At 47.0% G+C, this 20,585-nt stretch overlaps 1 protein-coding gene and 1 non-coding gene across 2 annotated transcripts in view; one reads left to right on the top strand and one right to left on the bottom strand.

Annotated features, from left to right (window-relative positions):
* Positions 1–20,585, bottom strand: part of LOC119454050 (uncharacterized) — an 87,671-nt gene that overhangs the window by 45,666 nt on the left and 21,420 nt on the right. The window contains exons 8-10 of the mRNA XM_049667891.1: positions 18,998–19,195; positions 14,641–14,836; positions 13,748–13,810 (exon numbers count right to left, since the gene is read on the bottom strand). Of these exons, the coding sequence (XP_049523848.1) occupies positions 13,748–13,810; positions 14,641–14,836; positions 18,998–19,195 (457 nt within the window). The remainder of the gene's footprint in view (positions 1–13,747; positions 13,811–14,640; positions 14,837–18,997; positions 19,196–20,585) is intronic.
* Positions 4,707–4,781, top strand: Trnas-gga (transfer RNA serine (anticodon GGA)). The gene has a single exon. It is a non-coding gene; the product is annotated as a tRNA-Ser (tRNA).

Here is a 20,585-nt window from a genome sequence, read left to right as displayed (position 1 = left end):
ACGATTAGCAGCTCGGGTCCGTCTGGGTGCATGTTGCGGCAATACAATATTGTAACCTGAACACCAGAAGCGGATTTATATGAAACAAAAGGGCAAGACGAGGATCCCTGGCTGCCAGACTGTGTGATCGCTATAAACGATCCTCTGCAAATAAAGCCATTTCATCGTAACAATGCATAACAATTCTCAATCTGATGCACAGACTGTAGAAGACCGTTTTCTAGTGCTCACAGACGTATCGCAAACATTTCACACATAGCCACTCCCACACTGGCAGGCATGACCAAAGGCCTCGTCCAAAAATGCTTTTCGTGGCGCCAGATTCGCGAGCAAACTCCTGCAGGGAAAGTCGCGTTTCCCTCGCGCGCCCGGGGTCCGGGAGTGTCGTCCAAGCCTCGTAAACCGCGACAGGCTGGCGTGTTTATCCTGGAGCGGGCGAAGGGCCTCGCCGTCTTGCAGGAGGTGTTTGATTTCAAGAAATACAATGCCAAGTTAACCTTCGTATAAACCCCTCGTGATGTCCACATCGCACCCAACAGTCATTAATGAAAGCTTATCTCGAAAGTCATGCTTTACGGTAATGCAGTCGACGGACGCGACGAGGTGGTGGCCACAGCGGTCGCATTATTGACGTCACTGATGACCAAGGGCATAGATGAAGGCATCTTTGGATTTTTTTTTCAACAAGCATGCAAGTAACAGTGACAAATGCTGCATTGAACGATGAGGAGTATAAAAAACACCGCATATCCACGAAGTGAATGATGATGAGTGGGCAAAGCACCGGGGGATCGTTCGGGTAACCGTGAGTCCCCCGTACATTGGCCACCCGAACATGCAAATGAGTGACAACACATGTGTACAGTATATACAATGTTGTTTTATTGGTCGTATATGGTATTGAGGTGCGGACTTCGTTTTCCCTTCATTAAGACTGCCTTGTGATCAGTGCAGCAGCACGGCGACGCCGGCAAGCGGACCCAGAGGCGGCGAGAGCACGGGAAGCGGCGGCAAAACGCCGGAAGCGTTCTCTACCTGAGGTTGGTGGCGCCGATGCTCGGTTCAAGCGCGAGCTTCGCGAGCCCTCAGCTCCGGGTCCGCTTGCTGGCGTTGCCGTACTGCTGCAGCTTCGCGAGCCCTCAGCTCCGGGTCCGCATGCCGGCGTTGCCGTGCTGCTGCAGCTTCGCGAGCCCTCAGCTCCGGGTCTGCTTGCCGGCGTTGCCGTTTTGCTGCAGCTTCCCGCGCCCTAGACACCAGGTCCGCTTGTTGTCTGCGTCGCCGTGCTGCAGCAGCTTTGCGAGCCCTCGACTCTGCTTGCAGTTGAGCCGCCATTCTCACCTGTTCATCCATAGCGGGCACGCCGTTATCAGAAGCGACCGTTATCATCCATGCCTGAAGAGAGAAAGAGAGCGCGCGTCGGGAACGAACGCCCTTGTGCACCGCAGGGCCTCTAGCGGACTCCATGCAAACCAGAGCTACGGACAACGGGCGACGACGAGGGAGGTACAAGGCTCGGCCCTAAGGTAATTCGCCCCTAATATATGCGATTTTCCTAAAAATTATGAGCAAAATCAAAGCAGCGGTAAGCGTAAAACGTCTTTTTTTTCATCTTTTAGATTAATATGCAAGTCGCATGGTTACCCCACTGAGCTGGAGGAGCTGGAGGCACCTTTCACTGAACCCAAAATTTGGGAGGTCCTCCACGAGCTCAACGGGCACACTGCACCGGGCCTGGATGGAATCTCAAATGAGCTTTTACGTAACTTGGACAGTAAATCCATCGAGAAGCTCACTGAGGAAGTCAACAAAACCTGGGAGACCGGGTTCGTCCCCGAATCCTGGAAGACGGCCTCGGTGGTGCTCATCCCAAAGCCAAGCAAACCTCTAGCGCCGGAGAACATGCGGCCCATCTCGCTTACGTCCAGCGTGGGCAAGGTGGTTGAACATGCGATTCACAATCGGGTATCCCGGTAAATAGAATGCAAAGAGCTATTTCCACACAATATGGTAGGATTTAGACCTCAACTATCCACACAGGACGCCATGCTCCTTATCAAGAGAAATTATTGACAACTACGCCAAGGAAACTAGAGCCATACTAGCTCTAGACCTAACCAAAGCTTTTGACAATATATCGCACAAGTTCGTGCTTGAGGCGGTCTCGGATAAGGGTCTGGAACGTTTCCACGCATACGTTAGCTCCTTTCTCAGGGACCGCAGGGGAGGGCTGAGCGAGAGCAATCTCCTTCGGCTCTACCATTAATTTCTCATGATCCACATTAATTGCGTCGTTTCGGCGCCGGACTGGGCCAAAAGGGAAGAGGCAAAAATCGATGCACTAATGCGCAAAAGCATAAAGCGAGTTCTAGGCTTGTCCAACAACACCAGCCCTGAAAAAGCATGCATAACTCCCACTCGGAGGTGATCGAGGCCCAGCAGATGGCTCAGGTCGTGCGTCTCTCGTCCTCGCGGGCTGGTAGGCACATCCTGCAATCCATAGGCTGCGGTCTTACGGAGACTAACGAGCGTAAAGTGACTCTACCGTCCTCGATCAGAGGTACGTTTACGGTAGATCCACTTCCAAGAAATGTCCACCCACAATACAATGTAGCGCGCAGCATAGCTCGGGCCCGTTCTTTATTGAAATTGGTTGCAGATAGTCCGGATCTCGCGACCTTTAACAATGCAGCCCAGTACGGGCGTTCCGATTGCTTCGCAGTGGTCTCGGTCGACCATAGTGGCAAACTCCTGTGTTCTGCGTCGGTTAGAAGGGTTTCGGAAACGGTGGCTGAGAAATCGGCATCGCTATAGCAATGAAGGACCCATCGGGTCCCAATATCTTCACAGACTCGCGGTCTGCAGCTAGGGCTTTTGCCTCGGGCTCGATCTCGCGGGAGGCAGCGGCCATCCTCTCGGCAGCGAGGGGGCTGCCGGGTTTCACACCATAAAATAGTTCCCGGCCCACATGGGGGCCAACGTACATCCCGATGTTCCCAACGCCAATGAGTTTGCCCGTGGCCGTGCGCGAAGTTTCGCTCACCGCGGCAATCCCGGCGGATTCGCAGGTGGGGACGCCAGGAGGTACAGGGACTCGCTCCTCACTTTCCACTAGGTCATGACTCATTATCATCTCTCTCGGTGGGCTTTTCCACTTCCTCACCCTAAACTCACTCGACCGCAATCGTCGGCCTTCAGGATGCTGCAAATGGTGTCTTTCCCTTCGAGGGGCAGGTTTAGTCACTCCTCGCCCAACATCGAACCGCGATGTCCGGACTGCAGAGAGGCGTATTGCTCATTAGCTCATATGATCTGGCAATGTCCTGCGTTACGCGACACTGAGTTCAACAAAGAAGAGGACTGGGAGGAATCCCTTAAAAGCGGCGACCTCTCGGTTCAACTTCGGGCTGTCCAGAGGGCCTGCGCGAGGGCGGAGGGCCACGGTCTTCCGGTCCCTGCGTGGGAGCGGCTCGCGACTGCTACGAACTCCCCCTTAAAGGGGGTGTCCCTAGTTTCTCAGGACCTGAATAAAAGTTATGTTTTTCTGTCTATCTACACCTTGAAGATGAAGAAAATAAATCACACTCGTGGTGTTGACCGGCTCGAGCCAGCGTTATCTACCGTACTCCAATAATTTTATTCACCTATCCACCAACATTTACGCCTCGTCCAATTGGTATGGGTACCAGGACAGATGGGACTAACATTAAAAGAGTCAGCAGACTCACTAGCGGCGCGATCTCTTATAGACCCGGTACAGAGGGCTATACGACCTTTGGCATACATCTGCTGCAAAATTTAAAAATCTTTCTGTTCATGAGAAATATGACATGTGTATTAACACCGATTGTCAGCATTTCTGATTTCCTTGGCACAGAAATTTGCTTTCGTTTCAATTGGTTTCATTTAGAAGAATGCGTTGCCAAATACCAATGCTTAATTCTTATTCCCACGGGTCTTGTTATGCTCCTACCCTTCAATGTTATTGTTGCAATGAACCGAAAACAAATGAGCATTTCTTTATAAAATGCCGTAGGTTCGACATACAAAGAAAGCCACTTCTGGAAGGTTCCCTTCGTCAACATGAACTCGGAATTACGCTTCCGGTTATACTATCTCTTGGAGCGCCGGCACTAGGATACTGCAGTAGGCACGTATATGATGTCACATTTAATTTTGTAACCGCAACAATGTAACCACCACGATCATTCCGTCAGTGTGTGTGTGTGTGTGTGTGTGTGTGTGTGTGTGTGTGTGTGTGTGTGTGTGTGTGTCCTGGTCTTCATCTGTGAATAAACATCAATCATCCGTAACAATATATATATATATATATATATATATATATATCCTCCTGAGACCCGAACACAACTATGGCACATCATCGATCATCATCAGCCTATTTTTATGTCCACTGCAGGACGAAGGCATATCCCTGCGATCTCCAGTTACCCCTGTATTTCGCTAGGTCTTCAAGGTGGTTATTATTGTCTACTGTTATGTTATGAACTAGAAAAAAACACAATTTTTAAAATTTAAATACAATGGTTAGATGCCAAAAGCTGTATGACGTAATAGTTCAGCGGAAATCCGCTAGGTGGACATAAGTAATTAAAGGGAAACTGAGACATCCACCCAAATGTAGCAGTTTGCTACAATGGAAACCCAACCGGGTTCCTCGAAAGAAAGCCTCGCAGTTGAAGAAGCAGGCCGCCTGGTTAGCTCAGATGGTAGAGCGGCTGCCCCGGAAAGGCGGTGGTCCCGGGTTCGAGTCCCGGACCAGGACAAATTTTTCTTCAACTGCGAGGCTTTCTTTCGAGGAACCCGGTTGGGTTTCCATTGTAGCAAATTGCTACATTTGGGTGGATGTCTCAGTTTCCCTTTAATTACTTATTTCCACCTAGCGGATTTCCGCTGAACTATTACGTCATACACTTGCCTTTGCTTCGAGTTGTCGACAAATTCGACTTCGCCCTGCCATCTGCTAGCCGCCTGGTTAGCTCAGATGGTAGAGCGGCTGCCCCGGAAAGGCGGTGGTCCCGGGTTCGAGTCCCGGACCAGGACGAATTTTTCTTCAACTGCGAGGCTTTCTTTCGAGGAACCCGGTTGGGTTTCCATTGTAGCAAATTGCTACATTTGGGTGGATGTCTCAGTTTCTCTTTAATGCCAAAAGCTGCGTCTCCATGTCTCCACAATCTCCATCATCTCCTCATCTTCGCTATGGTAAAAACAGCATTTCATTGCTTAAACGCAGAGATGAAGATGGAACTACCTGTAGTAGATTGCCATGTTGCTGCCGCGTCCCGTATTTTCACGCAATCTCAGTGATTCCGAAACACACCTCAAGGTTGCCTTCGGTCGTCTGTAACGACACAGAGGTATAGATCAATTTAATGACAAGAATATCAGCAAACCCCGTCTTTACAGTTACACATGCACCGTACTTCATAATAGATATTTTACATAATCACTTCCGAGTGAACTTAAGAAAAACGTTGAAGGCAATGTGCAATGTATTGTACCAGGGGTCATAGGATGTGTGTGTGCATGCGTGCATGCGTGCTTCCAAGCTTGAAAGAAGCCCGAGAATACACGCAAAATTGCTGCGCAACTGACCGCTCGGGGGACTTTGCGTGCATTCTCGGGCTTCTTTAACGCTCGGAAAATCACGTTTATGTAGCACACATTGAGCAACAGAAACCTGTAGCGGGAAATTTTCATGTTGCTCTACAATTTTCTCACTGACACTTTTCATGTAATTATAATATTTGAGAAGTTCATTAATAAATTAAGACTAATTATCCAATTAGGCAGAATGCAAAAAATAATGTGGGTATATCCAAGCAACGGCACACAACATCATACCTTGGTTCTGTCCAGCTACATGGCATTTGCATATCTTTCAATATTGGTGCACGATAGTTGGCACATCCTCTATATGTATATTGTGCTGTAGAGAAGCAGACAAAGGGCCGTTATGGCGAACGCTTGGTTTACTTCTTTCTCTCACCTCGCACCCACAGTCCGAGCACCCAATTGAGCCCAAGTGCGCCTCTTTGTCTTCCATGAGATGCATTACATTCGGCCACGCTGCGGCTTGCCACGCTGCCGAAGCTGGTTCTGGCGGTTGTGAGGGTGCGCGGGTGGTGAAAGCCGTAGTCGACAACACTAGGAAATGGAATTCGTCGTCGTTGAGCCGTGCTGTGCTTGCGCAACCAGCTTCTCTGGTGGGCGGCACTGACTGCTACGCTCTGGTCGCTGGTTTCGGAGACGATTAGCCCGTCGCTGTTAGGAAAACGCGGCAGGAGATCCTTGACGCTCAACCGCTGGTTGTAGCACTGAACGTGGTTGGTCGCATTGATCGCAGCCGGTCGCAATACGTCAGGTTTGTCTAAAACGTGGCTTCTTCAATGAGGAGGTGAGCATTCGTGTTAGTATGCGACACAACTTGCACTTTTGCAGAGTTGGCGCTGACGTAACAAGGCTCCTCAAGGTGCTCGAATTGGTAGATCTTGATAAAACGCCACGTGCTGCCCCGCCGTCCTGGTCAGTGCTCATGCCATATGCAGGAGATGACTGGACCTCGATCTGCGTTGCGAAAGGCGTATGATAGGATGATCCGGGCCACATGAGCAGGTCTTCAATGAGGATGACCTCGTACCCGCACAGGTCTTGAGTATTGGTGATCAAAGCCGTGTTGGTCTCCTAGGCTCACAGAGCGAGACGTCGCTAGGCGAGGCATGAAAGTCTCTGCATTCGGCCAATGACTGCTGTAGAGTCTGGATGTGTGGGTCCGACGAGTCCACAAGTATCTCGTTCTTAGGATCCGTGGACATATCAGTGTGGTCCTGGAGTGTTAGCGCTCCATCATCAGAGCTCGACGACCCGTTGCGTGCAGTTGAGCTGTCCAAGGTTGAGGGCGGGAGGGAACTCGATACCGCCGCTACTGGAAAAAGAATCGGTGAAACGAAAAACACCTCCTGGTCCTTCCCGCCACGCTGCACTCCCACATATTACGCACTGTCCATGACACACCGAAAGGGGGCACGCTGGCAGGCTCAAGAACGTTTCTGGTGGCCAAGAATTTAAAAGAATGTTTGCGGGGGGCAGGTTGTGTGTTACGGTGCTGCTGTTGAATGCGAAGTTTCAGCGTTGGTTGTCCATATATATTTGAGAGCAGTGTGTCAAGCATCAACTTTGCCGACCTCAGTTGTCTCAATAAGTGCAGCGTACATAATTCTAATATCGTTTTTTTTTTATTGCTGGATTAGAGTTGTAAACTTCATACTTGATATTTTTGGAAATTTCGCAATTTTCGGCATAGCTTGTTTCAAAAGTTTGACAGCCGAAATAATAAAAAAATATTTTTCCTGGAATTACTACATCTTAAGTTCTTTTACGTGCCACAAACTTCGTTAAGAATCGGTGCAGTGGTTGCCGAGATTTCTCCTTTCCTAGATGTATTTAGATGGCAGCTCCCGCGCGGCTCGCAGACGAGCATGACATGGCGAGGCTTTAACAAACTGCACCGCTAGCAAATTGTCAGCGGCACTGAGCCATTTCGCTTTCTTTCTCAACACGAATTAGTGACCTGTCCCGTCGTGTGAATCCAACTTTGATGATGACTTCCTAACGGATAAGCAGCAAACTCAGTTCGTGTCTCCCGCGGGAATATGCTTCGCTCAACCAAACCAATTTAACGTTTCTCCTTCCGTATCCGATTATTCTGCTTCCCACCACGACAAAAGCTAAGTTGCACGATATGATCCTCTATCTACAGTGATGCTCGGTTGGCTAGAAGGAAAGATGGACTAATCGACATGCTGATTGAGAGGATTTATTGATTTTAATGTTCCAACGCAATACCTGGGATTAGGGAACACCGTAGTGTGGTTGCTCCTGAATAATTATGGAGCCAAGGAACTATTTAGCACCAAAACAAAGCCCTCAGAACTTGCGCAATTCTGAACACATGACAAGCGTTCTTGGTTTCCGCTTCCACTGGAATGCAGACACCAATCAAATCCGCCAACCCGTGTGCTTGGTATGGCAGAAGGTCAGCAACGGAGTCACCGCGGTGGGTCCGGGAAGGGCGTCGGCGCATTCCAAGGAGCGTTCCACTGCCGTCATGTCAAAGACAGCGCGGTCCCGCTCAGAAGCAGTACGTCTTGCCCCCGATGGTGACGCAGTCTTCCGAATGCGGCACGTGCCTGTGCTTGAATACCCACAGCGCGTAGCAGGCTGTCAGCACGACAGGAACAATCACGATGGCGGCCCGCAGCAGCTGCGAACGCAGGAACCAGCCGGCGTACTTCAGGGCCCGAGTCACTGCCGCCAGTCGTAGTTTGATTGCTGGGGCGCCGTACTTGACCCACTAGAGCGCAACAAAAAATTGGAGGACGCTTATAAGCTTCGCCTTTAAGAGTGGAACGCGACAGCGTTCAAAGATCCCTGACTGCTTATCACGCATCCCGGCAACTGCAGCTTATGTAACCGTAATGTTTACCGGGAAACGCTGGCGGTGAACGCTATGCACGAAGGTGAGCTTTCTGGTAGAAACACGGCCACTTGCGTGGGCCGATACCGAAGGTAGTGCACAGCCACGCCCAAAAAAATTAGATCATTTTCAGGTTGCTGTTATTGTTTCGCACTTTTAATATTTCGGTCTGAGAAGATTTAACATAAAAGGCATGCTCTGTGTGTGTTTTGTTTCATGACATTTGTTTGTGGGCTGTTATTGTCAGAATTCCGAGGAATAACTTTGTCAAGAATGTAAGACAAGGTATGAGCAACTTCAGTGATAGAATGCTCTGGCAATATAACCCGCATATACCGCATGCCACATAGCAAGGCGTGGCATGTACATATACCTAAATATATACGGGAATATTCACTCACTGGACGCCGGCACCGGACGCCGACACCGGATTTTCTGCGACACAAAGCCCTTAACGTTATCGCATTAAAAAGGCGAGTCTCCAACATCCGTACACATCCCTTTGTCAACAATGTTTGTAACATCGAACATGAATTAAGCTGTACAAAAGCCACTTCGTGTAGTTTGCACTGTGAACCCCGGCCAAACAAACCCCCCTTTGTGGGCGTGTACCATATTTAAAAAGTAGAAATGCTTTAGGCTATCGCCGTTATTTTACAGCGATAGCTTACGGACGCGTTTCAATCTCCGTATAATCATCTTCGGTAGGCTATCGTTGTCGTTTCACAGCCAGGCGTCGAACCGCTTATCTTTGTCGAACTGTTACAGAAGCCAAACTGGAATGTGTGTCACGATTTTGGTGCTCAACCTAACAGGAGCAAAATAGTGGGACAGTTCCGAACAGGTTCAACCAACTGTTTCATAATGGCTCGAAACGAAATCTATTAGCTCTTCCGCGGTGGTTAATTCGTTGAACGGTTCAGAGCGGTTCCATGCAAAACAAAGCAACCGTTCCTAACAATATAAATGCTTCTAACAGATATATTCTAACTAATCTCACAGCAATATTAAATTCGCTGCTATTTTGAAAATTCTCGCTATTCCATGAGCCTGAGCAATGCAAATTGAACAAGATATTCTGTGAAATGAGTCAAGCTCCGGATCTGTCGCGCAGTTCCTTCGTTAGAGCATGTATAACGAAAAGCCCGCAAATAGTTTTTTCATCTGTGCTGGAGGTTTTATGGCTGGTTAAGCAAACTTTGTCTACAGCGTGTATAACAAGCATGAAATAATATAGTAGTATTCAAGCCTCGTCTACTTCGCATCTCAACGTTGCTCTATAAAAAGCCTCTGCCAGAAGGTGGGCGTTTTGAAAGCCATTTTCTTTTGTCCGAGCAGGGGAACTAGTTACAAGGAGCTCCATGGCAAAGTAATAAATTAATAGTAGAGTTGCTACAGATCTAGCCAGCGTGATTGCCAGCCCTGCAGACCTATAGTGTAAGCATAGTATTCCAAGAAAGCTGCGCTTCCGGGTGTCACGGAGAAATTATACACGCGGTATACAAGGTGTGCCTATTCGAGAGATATCAGCCAACTGAACGTGACTGTACAACGCCACGAAACACATCACGGCTTGTTTCGACGCTTCCCGCTTTTCATGTGCAAGCGATGCAGCTAGTGCCCTCAAATATTGCGAGAAAGAAAAGACGCCAACACCCGAGTTCCACTCCCTTGCTGTTATAACCCTCTCTACGTGCCTGCTAAGCAAGTCAGCATGAAAATAGCTTTTTTAAGACCCAAGTACATCTCGACTAGCCAGTGTAACAGTCAGAGTGCTGGGACTCTATATTACGTCCTCTTGCAGAGCTCTTTTTACTCAGCAAAGCCGCGAAGTGCACAGAAGTGTACCACAATCCATGTAATCATTGCATGCAAGCTGAAATCCATCCTTAGTATCATATCTTCCTGCGTATGCGTTATTTTTTTACTATAGCACACATTGACACGTGCACTTCATCCTTTTCCCGGGATTGCTTTTCATCTGCTCACAACTTCAATGTTTTATGGCTCAACACAAGACACACCTGCGTGATTTGGAACGTAACAGAATGCTATTGTTGATTCTATGTGTTGTGTATGTTCTCATCGAGCCTTGCGTAATCAGATTGTATGCGTGACGCGATTAGTGTTGCACTTTCTGGAAGTTATGCGAGCACCAGCAACTACGCTGGAACATTCGGCGAGTCATGTATAAAAGCCGACGCACTTAACCCGCTAATAAGATTTCCGACGCTCGACGAGCATGCGCTCCGCTATCATTGCGCTGAGTGTTACCTGTTTCGCTGTGCACAGGTTCACCTAATAAACAGCTTATTTCGTGACTTGCGTTGTGCCACTGTGCTTCCTCACCGTCACTACAACGTGACAACATTGTGTACAATAAATAAACGTGTCGATGCCCATAAAATATTTACTGGACTTTTTAGAATGATTTACTAGTTACGTGCTGGGTGGGAATTAAGTATAACACAAGGAGAATAACGTTCGAAACTGCTTGTCACACCTCCGCAGTCTAAAAAGCGTCACCAAAGCGTCATGGACGCAGCAGAGACACTTTATTTTTCTCTTGCAGTTGTACAAGTCACTCGCCGAACTGGGACAATGCTCGTAACCAACACGTGCCTCAAAGCTATCCATTTCCCACTTGTTCCCACTTATGTCTTGCAGCGCGCTCTCATTCGTCCATATCAGAGCTGTGTGGATTCTATCAGCAGGCGTCAATGATTCTGCAAAGCTGACCAACAGGACCTGTTCCATTGCCACGGAGCTGGCAGTACGAGTAGCTTTCACTTACATCTTCAAACAGCTAGTGATCTCCGCAGGCTCACGCGGTGCCCTGTTATCCCTGAAATCACCACATCCAACAACCACACCATCTACGACATAAACTGCACGCACACAGAAACTGATTGTGGTATATGCAGCACAGCCTTGCTCTGCAGTGGTTGCCTTCGCATTGCGGAGTAGCGGGCAATGTACATGCAGACCGCGCTGTTGATTCAGCACATAACTCCACAGAGCTACTCCTCAAAACTGTATTTATTCGAATATAAGGCGAGGTTATTTCCCCGAAATTTTAGCCTCGGAGTCACCTCCCGCCTTGTACGTGAATTTTGCCTTTAGGTGCGGCTTCATGGCAGCGAGAATTTCACCTGACAGTGTGGCTTTACGGCAGCGAGTGCCATGTTGCATGAAGCCACACTATAAGGGGAAATTCACGTTGCCATGAAGCCTCACCTGAAGGCAAATTTCGCATATAACCCGCACTCCACGTGTTGAAGTTTGCTTCGCCACCTATTTCATGATCGCCATTTTGCATTTTGGTCATGTTAGTAATTCAAGATTTCAGGCGATCCCCGCCGAATCTCGATAATCCATCGGCCACTCTGTATCGCTGTATATTGGTGTGCATACTCCATTTTTTGTTTTTTGGTTTTTTCTTGGGTCCCCCGACAGCACCCTCGCCTTAAATCATGACTGCCTTATAATCGAATAAATATGGTAACTTTCTCTTGGATCAGCTCTTTTGTTGCGCGGCCCGCGCAGCATGCTGTCTGGACTGACTCGGAGCAGCAGTACGGGTATAATTTATTTGCACTCACAATCCTATGTGCGAGTTTCGCATGCCATGTGGCCAACAGGCACGATCGGGCATGTCTACACCGAGTTCGTCTAAACGTTGCAAACACCAAACATTTCCTATTTAAAATCAAAATGCATGAGGTCGCCACTGTGCCTCGAGTGCAAAGTGCGGGACAACAATGCCCACTTTATCTGTGCTTGCATGTTATTTACCCTACAAAGAACGGCCTTAATGTCCGCGCTGAACATTCCACAATCACTGTACTCCCGTGAGCTAAGGCACACAACAAAGAGACTTTTCAGTTCCCTTAGGGACACTAGCCTCAATGAGACACATTAGTCGAGTGTTGGTTGAGCGGTGTGTTTTGTGTATGTTGTGTGCATGCGTTGTGCAGCGTTGCGGAGTGGCAACCCCGAAGTTTGAATGATTCTGGATTCATTCCACACTTTTTTAACACCAGGAATCTAATGGGAGTGGAGTGGGCGCACCAGTCGGACAGATGGAATGGGAATGGAATGGACACCTAATCTGTAAATGTTGATTTTAAGTGAGACTACCAAACTACAAAACCGGTAAACTTTTCATTCAGACTAAACTAAACTTGGCCAATACTTTGTGTTTCTTCTAGCAGTTCTTCCAGTATTCACGTAGGTAACTACTTCTGCCGCAGTATACTACGTGCCCATCCTACACTTCTGAAAAGCCGGAAACCTTTCTGCGTAGCACGGTTTAAGTACGTTTAATGACAGCAACTTCTAGTTGTAAAAAAAAAATGGTCACAGTTTCGCCCTAAGGGCGAAGCAATGAATGCGATAGCAATACACCAATGCCATACGAAGTAAGGTGAGCGGCTTTGGTAGCAATATGAATTGTAGTAAACATGAGCTGATTAAGTAAGCAGGTGTGCTGCGCCGTAAGTAGACCGACATGAAGAGAGACTCGATGACCACGAGAAGGCGCCTGTGAAACGGTGGTGTTGATGAGAAGCGCTTCCCGTGGGCAGCGCGTGCGAAGGGACACACCTGTAGCGCTGCACTGCCGATCCGGGCAGCATTGCATGTGTAGCGTGCGTTGGAAAATGTGGCCCGACTATTACTAACTGAATGAACAAGCGTGGTGTGAGCGCGCACAAACAAACATGAATAGATCACACTGAATGACTGCAGACAACGACTGTCAAAACGCTGGCAGCAAGCGCATACGCCGCAGCAGCAGGCGAAGGTACGTGCGGTCTATCGCTTCAACGGAAACTGAGCAGCGAATGCACGGCGCATAAAGGTCAGAGCCGTGTGGAGATAAGCGACGGTGCGAGCGAGCGACGAGCGCGGTTGCTGGCAGAGTAGAAGTGCGCCCCCCCCCAGCTCCCTCCGGCGCTGGCTTCCCGCTTCCTTGCTTGCGCGTGGGAGATTGAGTGCGTTCGCTCTCCGTGATAGCGCGCGTCCCCGCACGCTTCCCCTCGGGCATACGGCGCGCGGCGAAAATTTTATCTATAGGGAACCTGACGGCGACGGCGAGGGCAGAAATCCAGTTGAAGTGTCCATATGATTGCTATCGCAATAATTACTCGGTTAAGAAAGAGCACGCATGGCCTACGACGTGATAACAGAAGCGAAGAGTGACGTTGCAAATTGCTGCACGCTGCACGAGCCCACGGTAATTTTTGGAATGCGTACCATGTCTTTTCGCATGCTGTCGAGCGTCCAGAACACACAAGAGGAGGAGGTCAGTGAGAGCTCCTGAAAAACAAAACGGTGCCTATTAATGTGCCGCTATATGTGAAGCAAAATATATCGAACTGCAAAATATACCAGTGCCTTCATGATGTAGCTTCACAGCGCGAAAAAATGAGGACACACGAGAAGACAGTTTGCGCTGAGTTCAGACTGAAATTTATTACACAGAGTCCTGTCTTATTTATTTTTTTTAAGCTCTCAAAACACAAAATGGACATGCTTGGGAGATAGTCTGATCACACGAACTGAGTATATCTTGCAATCTCGTCACAAATTCGTGACTTCTAACTCGCTCAGCTAGGATATGTTTTTGGCGCTATTTAAATGCACAACATAGTGCAGCCTGTGGATGTTTCACCGATATAGCATCCATGGCAGCACCCACATGTCATACAGTAGTCGGAAAAAATAGACCTTTTAGCCAAAGAGTAGGGAAATCACTTGCACAATGAAGTTGTTCTACAATGCCTGAATCAGCGATTAGCGACAGTATCAGATGCAGGACTTAATAGTGCATTTCACCTATTGGCAGCGTGACTCCGGTTATTGTGCGCTGGCACTTTTCACTGGTTCATAGATTACTAAATGCAAAGAAAAAAAATTGCTTCCTTAAAGAAGGCGCAGCAATCTTCAGAGTGTGTCGAAAAATATAAAGCAATGCGTGTTCTACAGATAAAGGCATATCTTGCCTTTTTATCGTGCTGTTTTAAAATTTGCGATTATTCGTCGAACTGTAATGAACCAGTTTAAGTTGGTTTGTACCGTAACCCAAACCGAACTTAAAGAGTTTCGTGGCTTAGAACCATGTTGTAGAGCCATGGCTTGTAGCTTACTGTGTCTGTCAAACTTGGCGTACGTGGCACATCCGGCGCTCGCTTGGACTTGAGTATACACAGCCCGAGGCAGGCGCCAATCATAATGACGACTACCAACAGCAGCTGCGAGAGAAGGCGCCAGCCGGCGCATTCCACTGCCCGAGCCGCTGCCGGCAGCGATGGCTTGGTTGCTCCGACTGCTGTAGGTGGTCCACTACAGTGGCAAGTTAAAGACGAGTCTCGACATCCGTGCATTTCACTTTCTAGTAGTTCAAAAATGCTAAGTTAGCAGGGGGAAAAGTCCCTGTCACATTGTTACCGCAGAGAACCTTGGCCGATTGTGGTTACATGCCATATTAAAAATGCAACAATAAAGAAACAGCTATCGGTATTCTTTTACAGCGACAACTTATCGCTTTAGATTACGCAGACGTGCTAGGCGTGTCCACATGTTTTGCTCACCGGTTGGGTTGCCGTGCATAAACTGGGCCATTCCACTATAAAAAAGTGCGAATTTACCTCCCCAAAGACAATCAGAGCACGTCCAAGCGTCTCGTTCTCTTTTTCAGCTACAGATGGTGCTATTTTGAAAAAAAAAGACGTGGCTGGGAGTAGCTTACCTATGGACAGGTAGTGATAGCGGGGGAAAAAATAAGGAATTGGTTGATTGCATTAGAAGCGATATTAATGTGTTAAAGAAATCGGGCCAGGTGATATTAGTGGGAGATATGAACGCACACATGGATGACTTAGACGGATATACTGATTACAACGGTTCTCTAGTGCTGGATCTATGTGATGAACAGAACCTTATAGTAGTTGACAGGGAGAATAAGTGTCATGGACAGGTAATGTGGCAACGCAAAAACAGGCAGTTATGTATCGACTACGCCTTAGTCTCAGAGATGGTCTACGAACAACTAGAACAAATGATAATAGACGAAAATGGAAAAAAATGCCTGGGTAGCGACCATAGACGATATAGTTTGGGAGAGATACTAACGCAAAACACGAACCAATAGCATCAGAATTTCTAAACATGAATGAAGAGCAAACAACAGATATTGCAAGAACATAGAGAAGAAAATTGAGGCTTTTCCTGCAGCAATGTGGGAATATAAGGAACTGGTCGACGTTATGCAGCAGGAAATAAGATAGACAAGGAAAAAAATTGCTGGATTGGAAAGAAGAAATCACGTAAGTGGTGGAACAAGGAAATAAAGCAAGCTACAGAAGAGCATAAGCAGGCGTCTAGGGATCATCAAGAAGCCAAAAAGTTGGGATTACACAAAGAAGAGGTGCTCCTTAAATGGAACAAATACCGAGAAAGGAAAAGGTTTGCGAGTCAGCTCATGCAAAAGAAAATTAAATGTGCAAGTGAACGTTGGGTGCATAACATTCGCAAAAGAGACAAAGGCACCCCAAAAAGATTCTGAAACCATATAAAAGCACTCGGAGCTCCAACTAGAAAACTCGCAAACAGCTGTAAGGGATGACGACGATAACATCTACGATGGAGACGATGCACTGCGGTACATCGCAGACGTTATAACTTCGGCACGAAAGAAAGAGTAGTTCAGACAACAGATCCAGCAACAACAGAGAAGCCGAGAGATCAACACTTAGCATAGAAAGATTTTATTGGAAAAAGGCAGCAGAAAATGTCCCGAATAACACAGCAGCAGGACCCGATGAAATCCCAATACAGCTAATCAAAAACCTCGGTCCAAAGAGCAAGGCACTGCTGACTAATGCCATAGAGCAAGTGATTAGAACGAAGAAAATTCCAGTTGGATGGCGCGAAAGCAAGATGCAGCTCATCTCCAAAGGCAAAGGAAATAGGGATAAAACGAGCTCGTACAGGCCAGTTACAGTAACGTTGGTGATATATAGAATCGCACTGCAAGCCATAAAACTAGAACTGTCGAAGTGGTTGAAAAAAAAGGATGTACTGGGGGAACTACAGAATGGGTTCAGACCAGGCATACGCTTAGATGATATGTTTGTACTAACTCAGTGCATAGAAATTTCAGTAGCTCAGAATAGACCTTTATCGATAGCATTTCTAGATATTAAAGAAGCCTATGACAACGTATACAGGGAATTGTTATGGAATGTTGTTAAGCGCGAAGGCATAGATGATCGTTTCGTGGAGCTGCTGAGGGAGATATATAGAGACAAACGAGTACACATTGTATGGGAAAGTCGAAAAGGTAAGGAAGTGGTGGGAATTCACCAAGGACTGAAGCAAGGATGTCCTGTCTCCGTTGCTGTTCACGCTTTATGTTAAGGGCATAGAAATACGACAGGAAAACAGCGAATTAGGGTTTGATTTATCCTACATGCGTAATGGACAAATGGTGTATGCGGACGACATAGTACTACTAGCGGACAATCCAAGCTATTTACAGGCACTTGCGAATATCTTTGGCAACGCAGCGACAAATCTGGGCCTTAAGTTTAGCACAGAGAAATCAGGAATTATTATCTTTAATGAAGCCAGATGGCATTGAGGCATGATGTCTTGTCACAATACTACAGAATGTAGCCTGTGGTCTTCGCACTGGCAAATCGGCTAAATTATGGGATGGTAGCCGTGAATTGTGTCGAATCTGCGCTCTTAGCATCTCACCAATGACATGAGTGGTGATCGGGTGCTCCTGTGCAATGACAATCGTTGCAGCTGTCGATGAACATCTCGGGAGGCCAAGACATGTCCGAAGTGCTTGGGCTTGTACGCTCTGTAGTGCAAGGATATTAGTCTTGCATGTGTTGGACAAGACAGGAAGACTGTATCGCAGGAATCCGAGAAAAAGTGCCGTGTATAGCTGTAACATGGAGCGCACGGATGGTCCCCATGATTTTCCAGCTACGAATTTAAACATATTCTCAATACAAATGAGTTGTTTCTTCATGTAGGAGACATGGGGACTCCAGGTGAGGTCGCGATCCATAATAATGCCTGAGAACCTGCGAGTTTTCTTGTACTCAATTGACTGGCCCTCGTCGGGGTTGGAAGTTATCTAAAAATCAGTAAGCCAGTTGGCTTTGGGAGCCCACGGTAAAACCACAAATGAGGCAGTGCAAGGTGACATGGGTTGGGCCTGTTTTGAAGTCAGAGAAGCACAGAGCAAAATTAGTTTTGAAGACAGACTCAGGAACATGGAGGAAAATAAATGGGCGGCTAGAGTGCACAAGTATTCGTATCTGAAAAGCGTGGACACAGAATGGAGGAAGAGGTCAAGAAAGTTGGCAACCAAGTACAGGATAATTCAAACTGTAAATAAACAACCAGGAGTCATCAGAAAGAAAGCAAGAGAAATAGTGAATTGGATGCAAAGAATGGAAACAAAAAAGAAAATGGATATTTACAAGAATGAGAAGAAAGAAATTAGAAAGGAAAATATGTACGATAACACAAAGGGCAGTGCCCTTGCTATTTGAGATTTGAGGCTCGAGCCGGTTGCCTAAGGACCAAAACATATCGGAGAAAATATTCAGAACTAGATGAGTCACATGTATGCTGCAGCAAAACTCCGGATACCACTCAAGACATCCTGATGGAATGTGAAGGGATTCACCCAGTGAGAACAGCAGGTAACATACACTTTCCATAAGCGCTTGGGTTTAAAGTAGACAGAAATATCAACCGGTCAGCAGTCGAGATAAGCAAGAGACGTTTGAAGTACTGGTGGAAAGAAAAAGCAGGGAAGAGATTGATACTGACCTGATTTGATCTCTAGTCATAGGTAGAGGTACAAGGTAGATGTAGAAAAAAAAAGGTGAATGAAATGTATACAAAAATGCTAGATGAAAAACTTGTATAGCGTACCTGATTAAATCAAGCAGGCTAGGTGACTATTTGTCACCAGCCCGTTTCAAAGGGGAGGCCATTAAATCATCATCGTCATCAATCTCGCAGGAACCATTCTTAAAGTTGAAACAAGAAAAATGTTGGTGCCGTCGAACGGCACACTAGCTGAGGTTCTTTTACATAACTAAATGTAATCCAATATGGTAGTCGGCTGCGTCACAACTCTCGCAGGGCACGGATGTCATGTTTGAGGCATTCACTTTTCATTTTTACTTCACTGCCGCTGAAGAAGTCAACTTCAAGCAGTGCAGTGAAGCCAGCCTTTTTTAGCTTTAAAAAACATCCTTTGTGTGTGCTCTCCAAATAAGGAGAGCACACATACATCCATTCTGTATGTATTTCTGCAATTTATTTAACGTGCCAATTCTGCCAAGCGTTAAAGAAATCGGTGTTATGGAAACGTTATTTCAAAAAATACATCAGGAGGTGGGTTGAGGAGGCGTTTCAACTTCCGTATGCTCCCCTTTGGGATATTTTTACACCGATAAGCTCATAGCTTACTGTATGTGCAGAGTCCGGCGCGTCCTGCACATGCGTGGACTTGGCTACCCACAGCTCGTGATAGGCGGTCGGCACTACGGCGCACATCACGACGACGGCCAACAGCCGTCGCGAACGCAGGGGCCTCCTGGCGCACTGCACGGCCCGAGTCGCTGCCGAAAGCCAAGACTTGCTTGTATTGGCGGCGTACGTGGCCCACTACAATGCACGACAAAGACGAGTTTTAATATCCGTTGATTTCAATTTATTAATATAGTTTTGATACTTCCAATAGTTACTACAGAGTTTTACTTTGTCCGCAAGCTTCTTATCGTTTGCGGGTCACCGGAGGCCTAAACGTGAACGACCTAGGGAGCCTACATGGAAGCGCACATGTAGGCTCCCTAGAACGACCGGTTTGATGGCGCCACCTGGCGGCACAGAGCTCAAGCAGGCAAACACAGAGTTATTACTGCAGTAAGCAAGTGCAGTCTATTACGCAGACACGGCCCAAATACAGGAAAAAAATTGTTTTCAAATCCGTGACATCACACTGACGTACTAGCGTCGGGGTTACGGCGCGATATTCAAGAACTGAGACTTCGACCTGAATTTCCCCTCTAATAATTCAATCTATTATTTCAAATTTAATGACAACTGAGTTTTCAAAGAATGCTTTATCAGTCTAAACTGATTTAGGGTTTTGCTTTAGCGTCCCTTTAAGCTATCGCTGTTGTTTTACAGCGACAGCTTAGGGATGTGTTTCAATCTTCGAATAGTCATCTTCGGTAGGCTATCGTCGTTTTACAGCGAGGTGCCTAACCATAACTGCAACTGAACCGCTTATTTTTGTTGAAGCGGATCTGAACCCGGATCGAAATGTGTGCCGGCATTTTGGTGCTGAACTTTAAAAGGAGCAAAACTGTGGAACCTTACCGAACCGGCTAAGCCAACTGTTCACAACGGCTCGGAACGAAATTAATTGGCCGTTCCGCGGTGGTTAATTCATTGAACGGGTCAGAACGGTTCCATGCAAAACAAAGACATCATTCCAAAGCAACATGAATGCCTCTTGACAACTATATTCTAATTGCTCTCACGGTAATATATGAAACCGGGAGCTATTTTGAAAATTCTTTACTAAACAGCGCGAGCAATACAATTTGAACAGATAGCAAGATAATGTGCAAGACAACGCAAGCTGCGGAACTGCCGCGCAGTTTCTTTGTTACTGCATGTAAAAAGACAAGCATAAAAAAAGCTTTTCATCTATGCTGGAGGCTTTATGAGTGAGTGAGTATGCCGACCTATGGTTATGAGAAGTAAACAACTGTAACGCTAGTAGAATAACTGAACCGCTCAAGACTGCTTGTCACCACTCTGCGGTCTAGAAGAGCGGCACCAAAAGCCCCATATAGTGCATCACTTCGTTTTCCTCTTGCAGCTGCACAAAACACTTGCTGGACTTGGACAACACTCGCAGCATGTGCCTACCAGCTTTTTATTTCCTATTTGCTCCCACTTACGTCTCGAAGTGTGTTCTGTGAAGCAAGAAGAAAAAGCTTGCTGGATCTTGCGCATATGTCTACAAAATTCATTTGTCTCTAGA

Source organism: Dermacentor silvarum, chromosome 5 (genome assembly GCF_013339745.2).
Source record: "Dermacentor silvarum isolate Dsil-2018 chromosome 5, BIME_Dsil_1.4, whole genome shotgun sequence".
In the NCBI taxonomy this organism is placed as follows: Eukaryota; Metazoa; Arthropoda; class Arachnida; order Ixodida; family Ixodidae; genus Dermacentor; species Dermacentor silvarum.
Note: the sequence above shows the minus strand (reverse complement) of the source record. Positions and strands in the feature narration are given on the sequence as shown.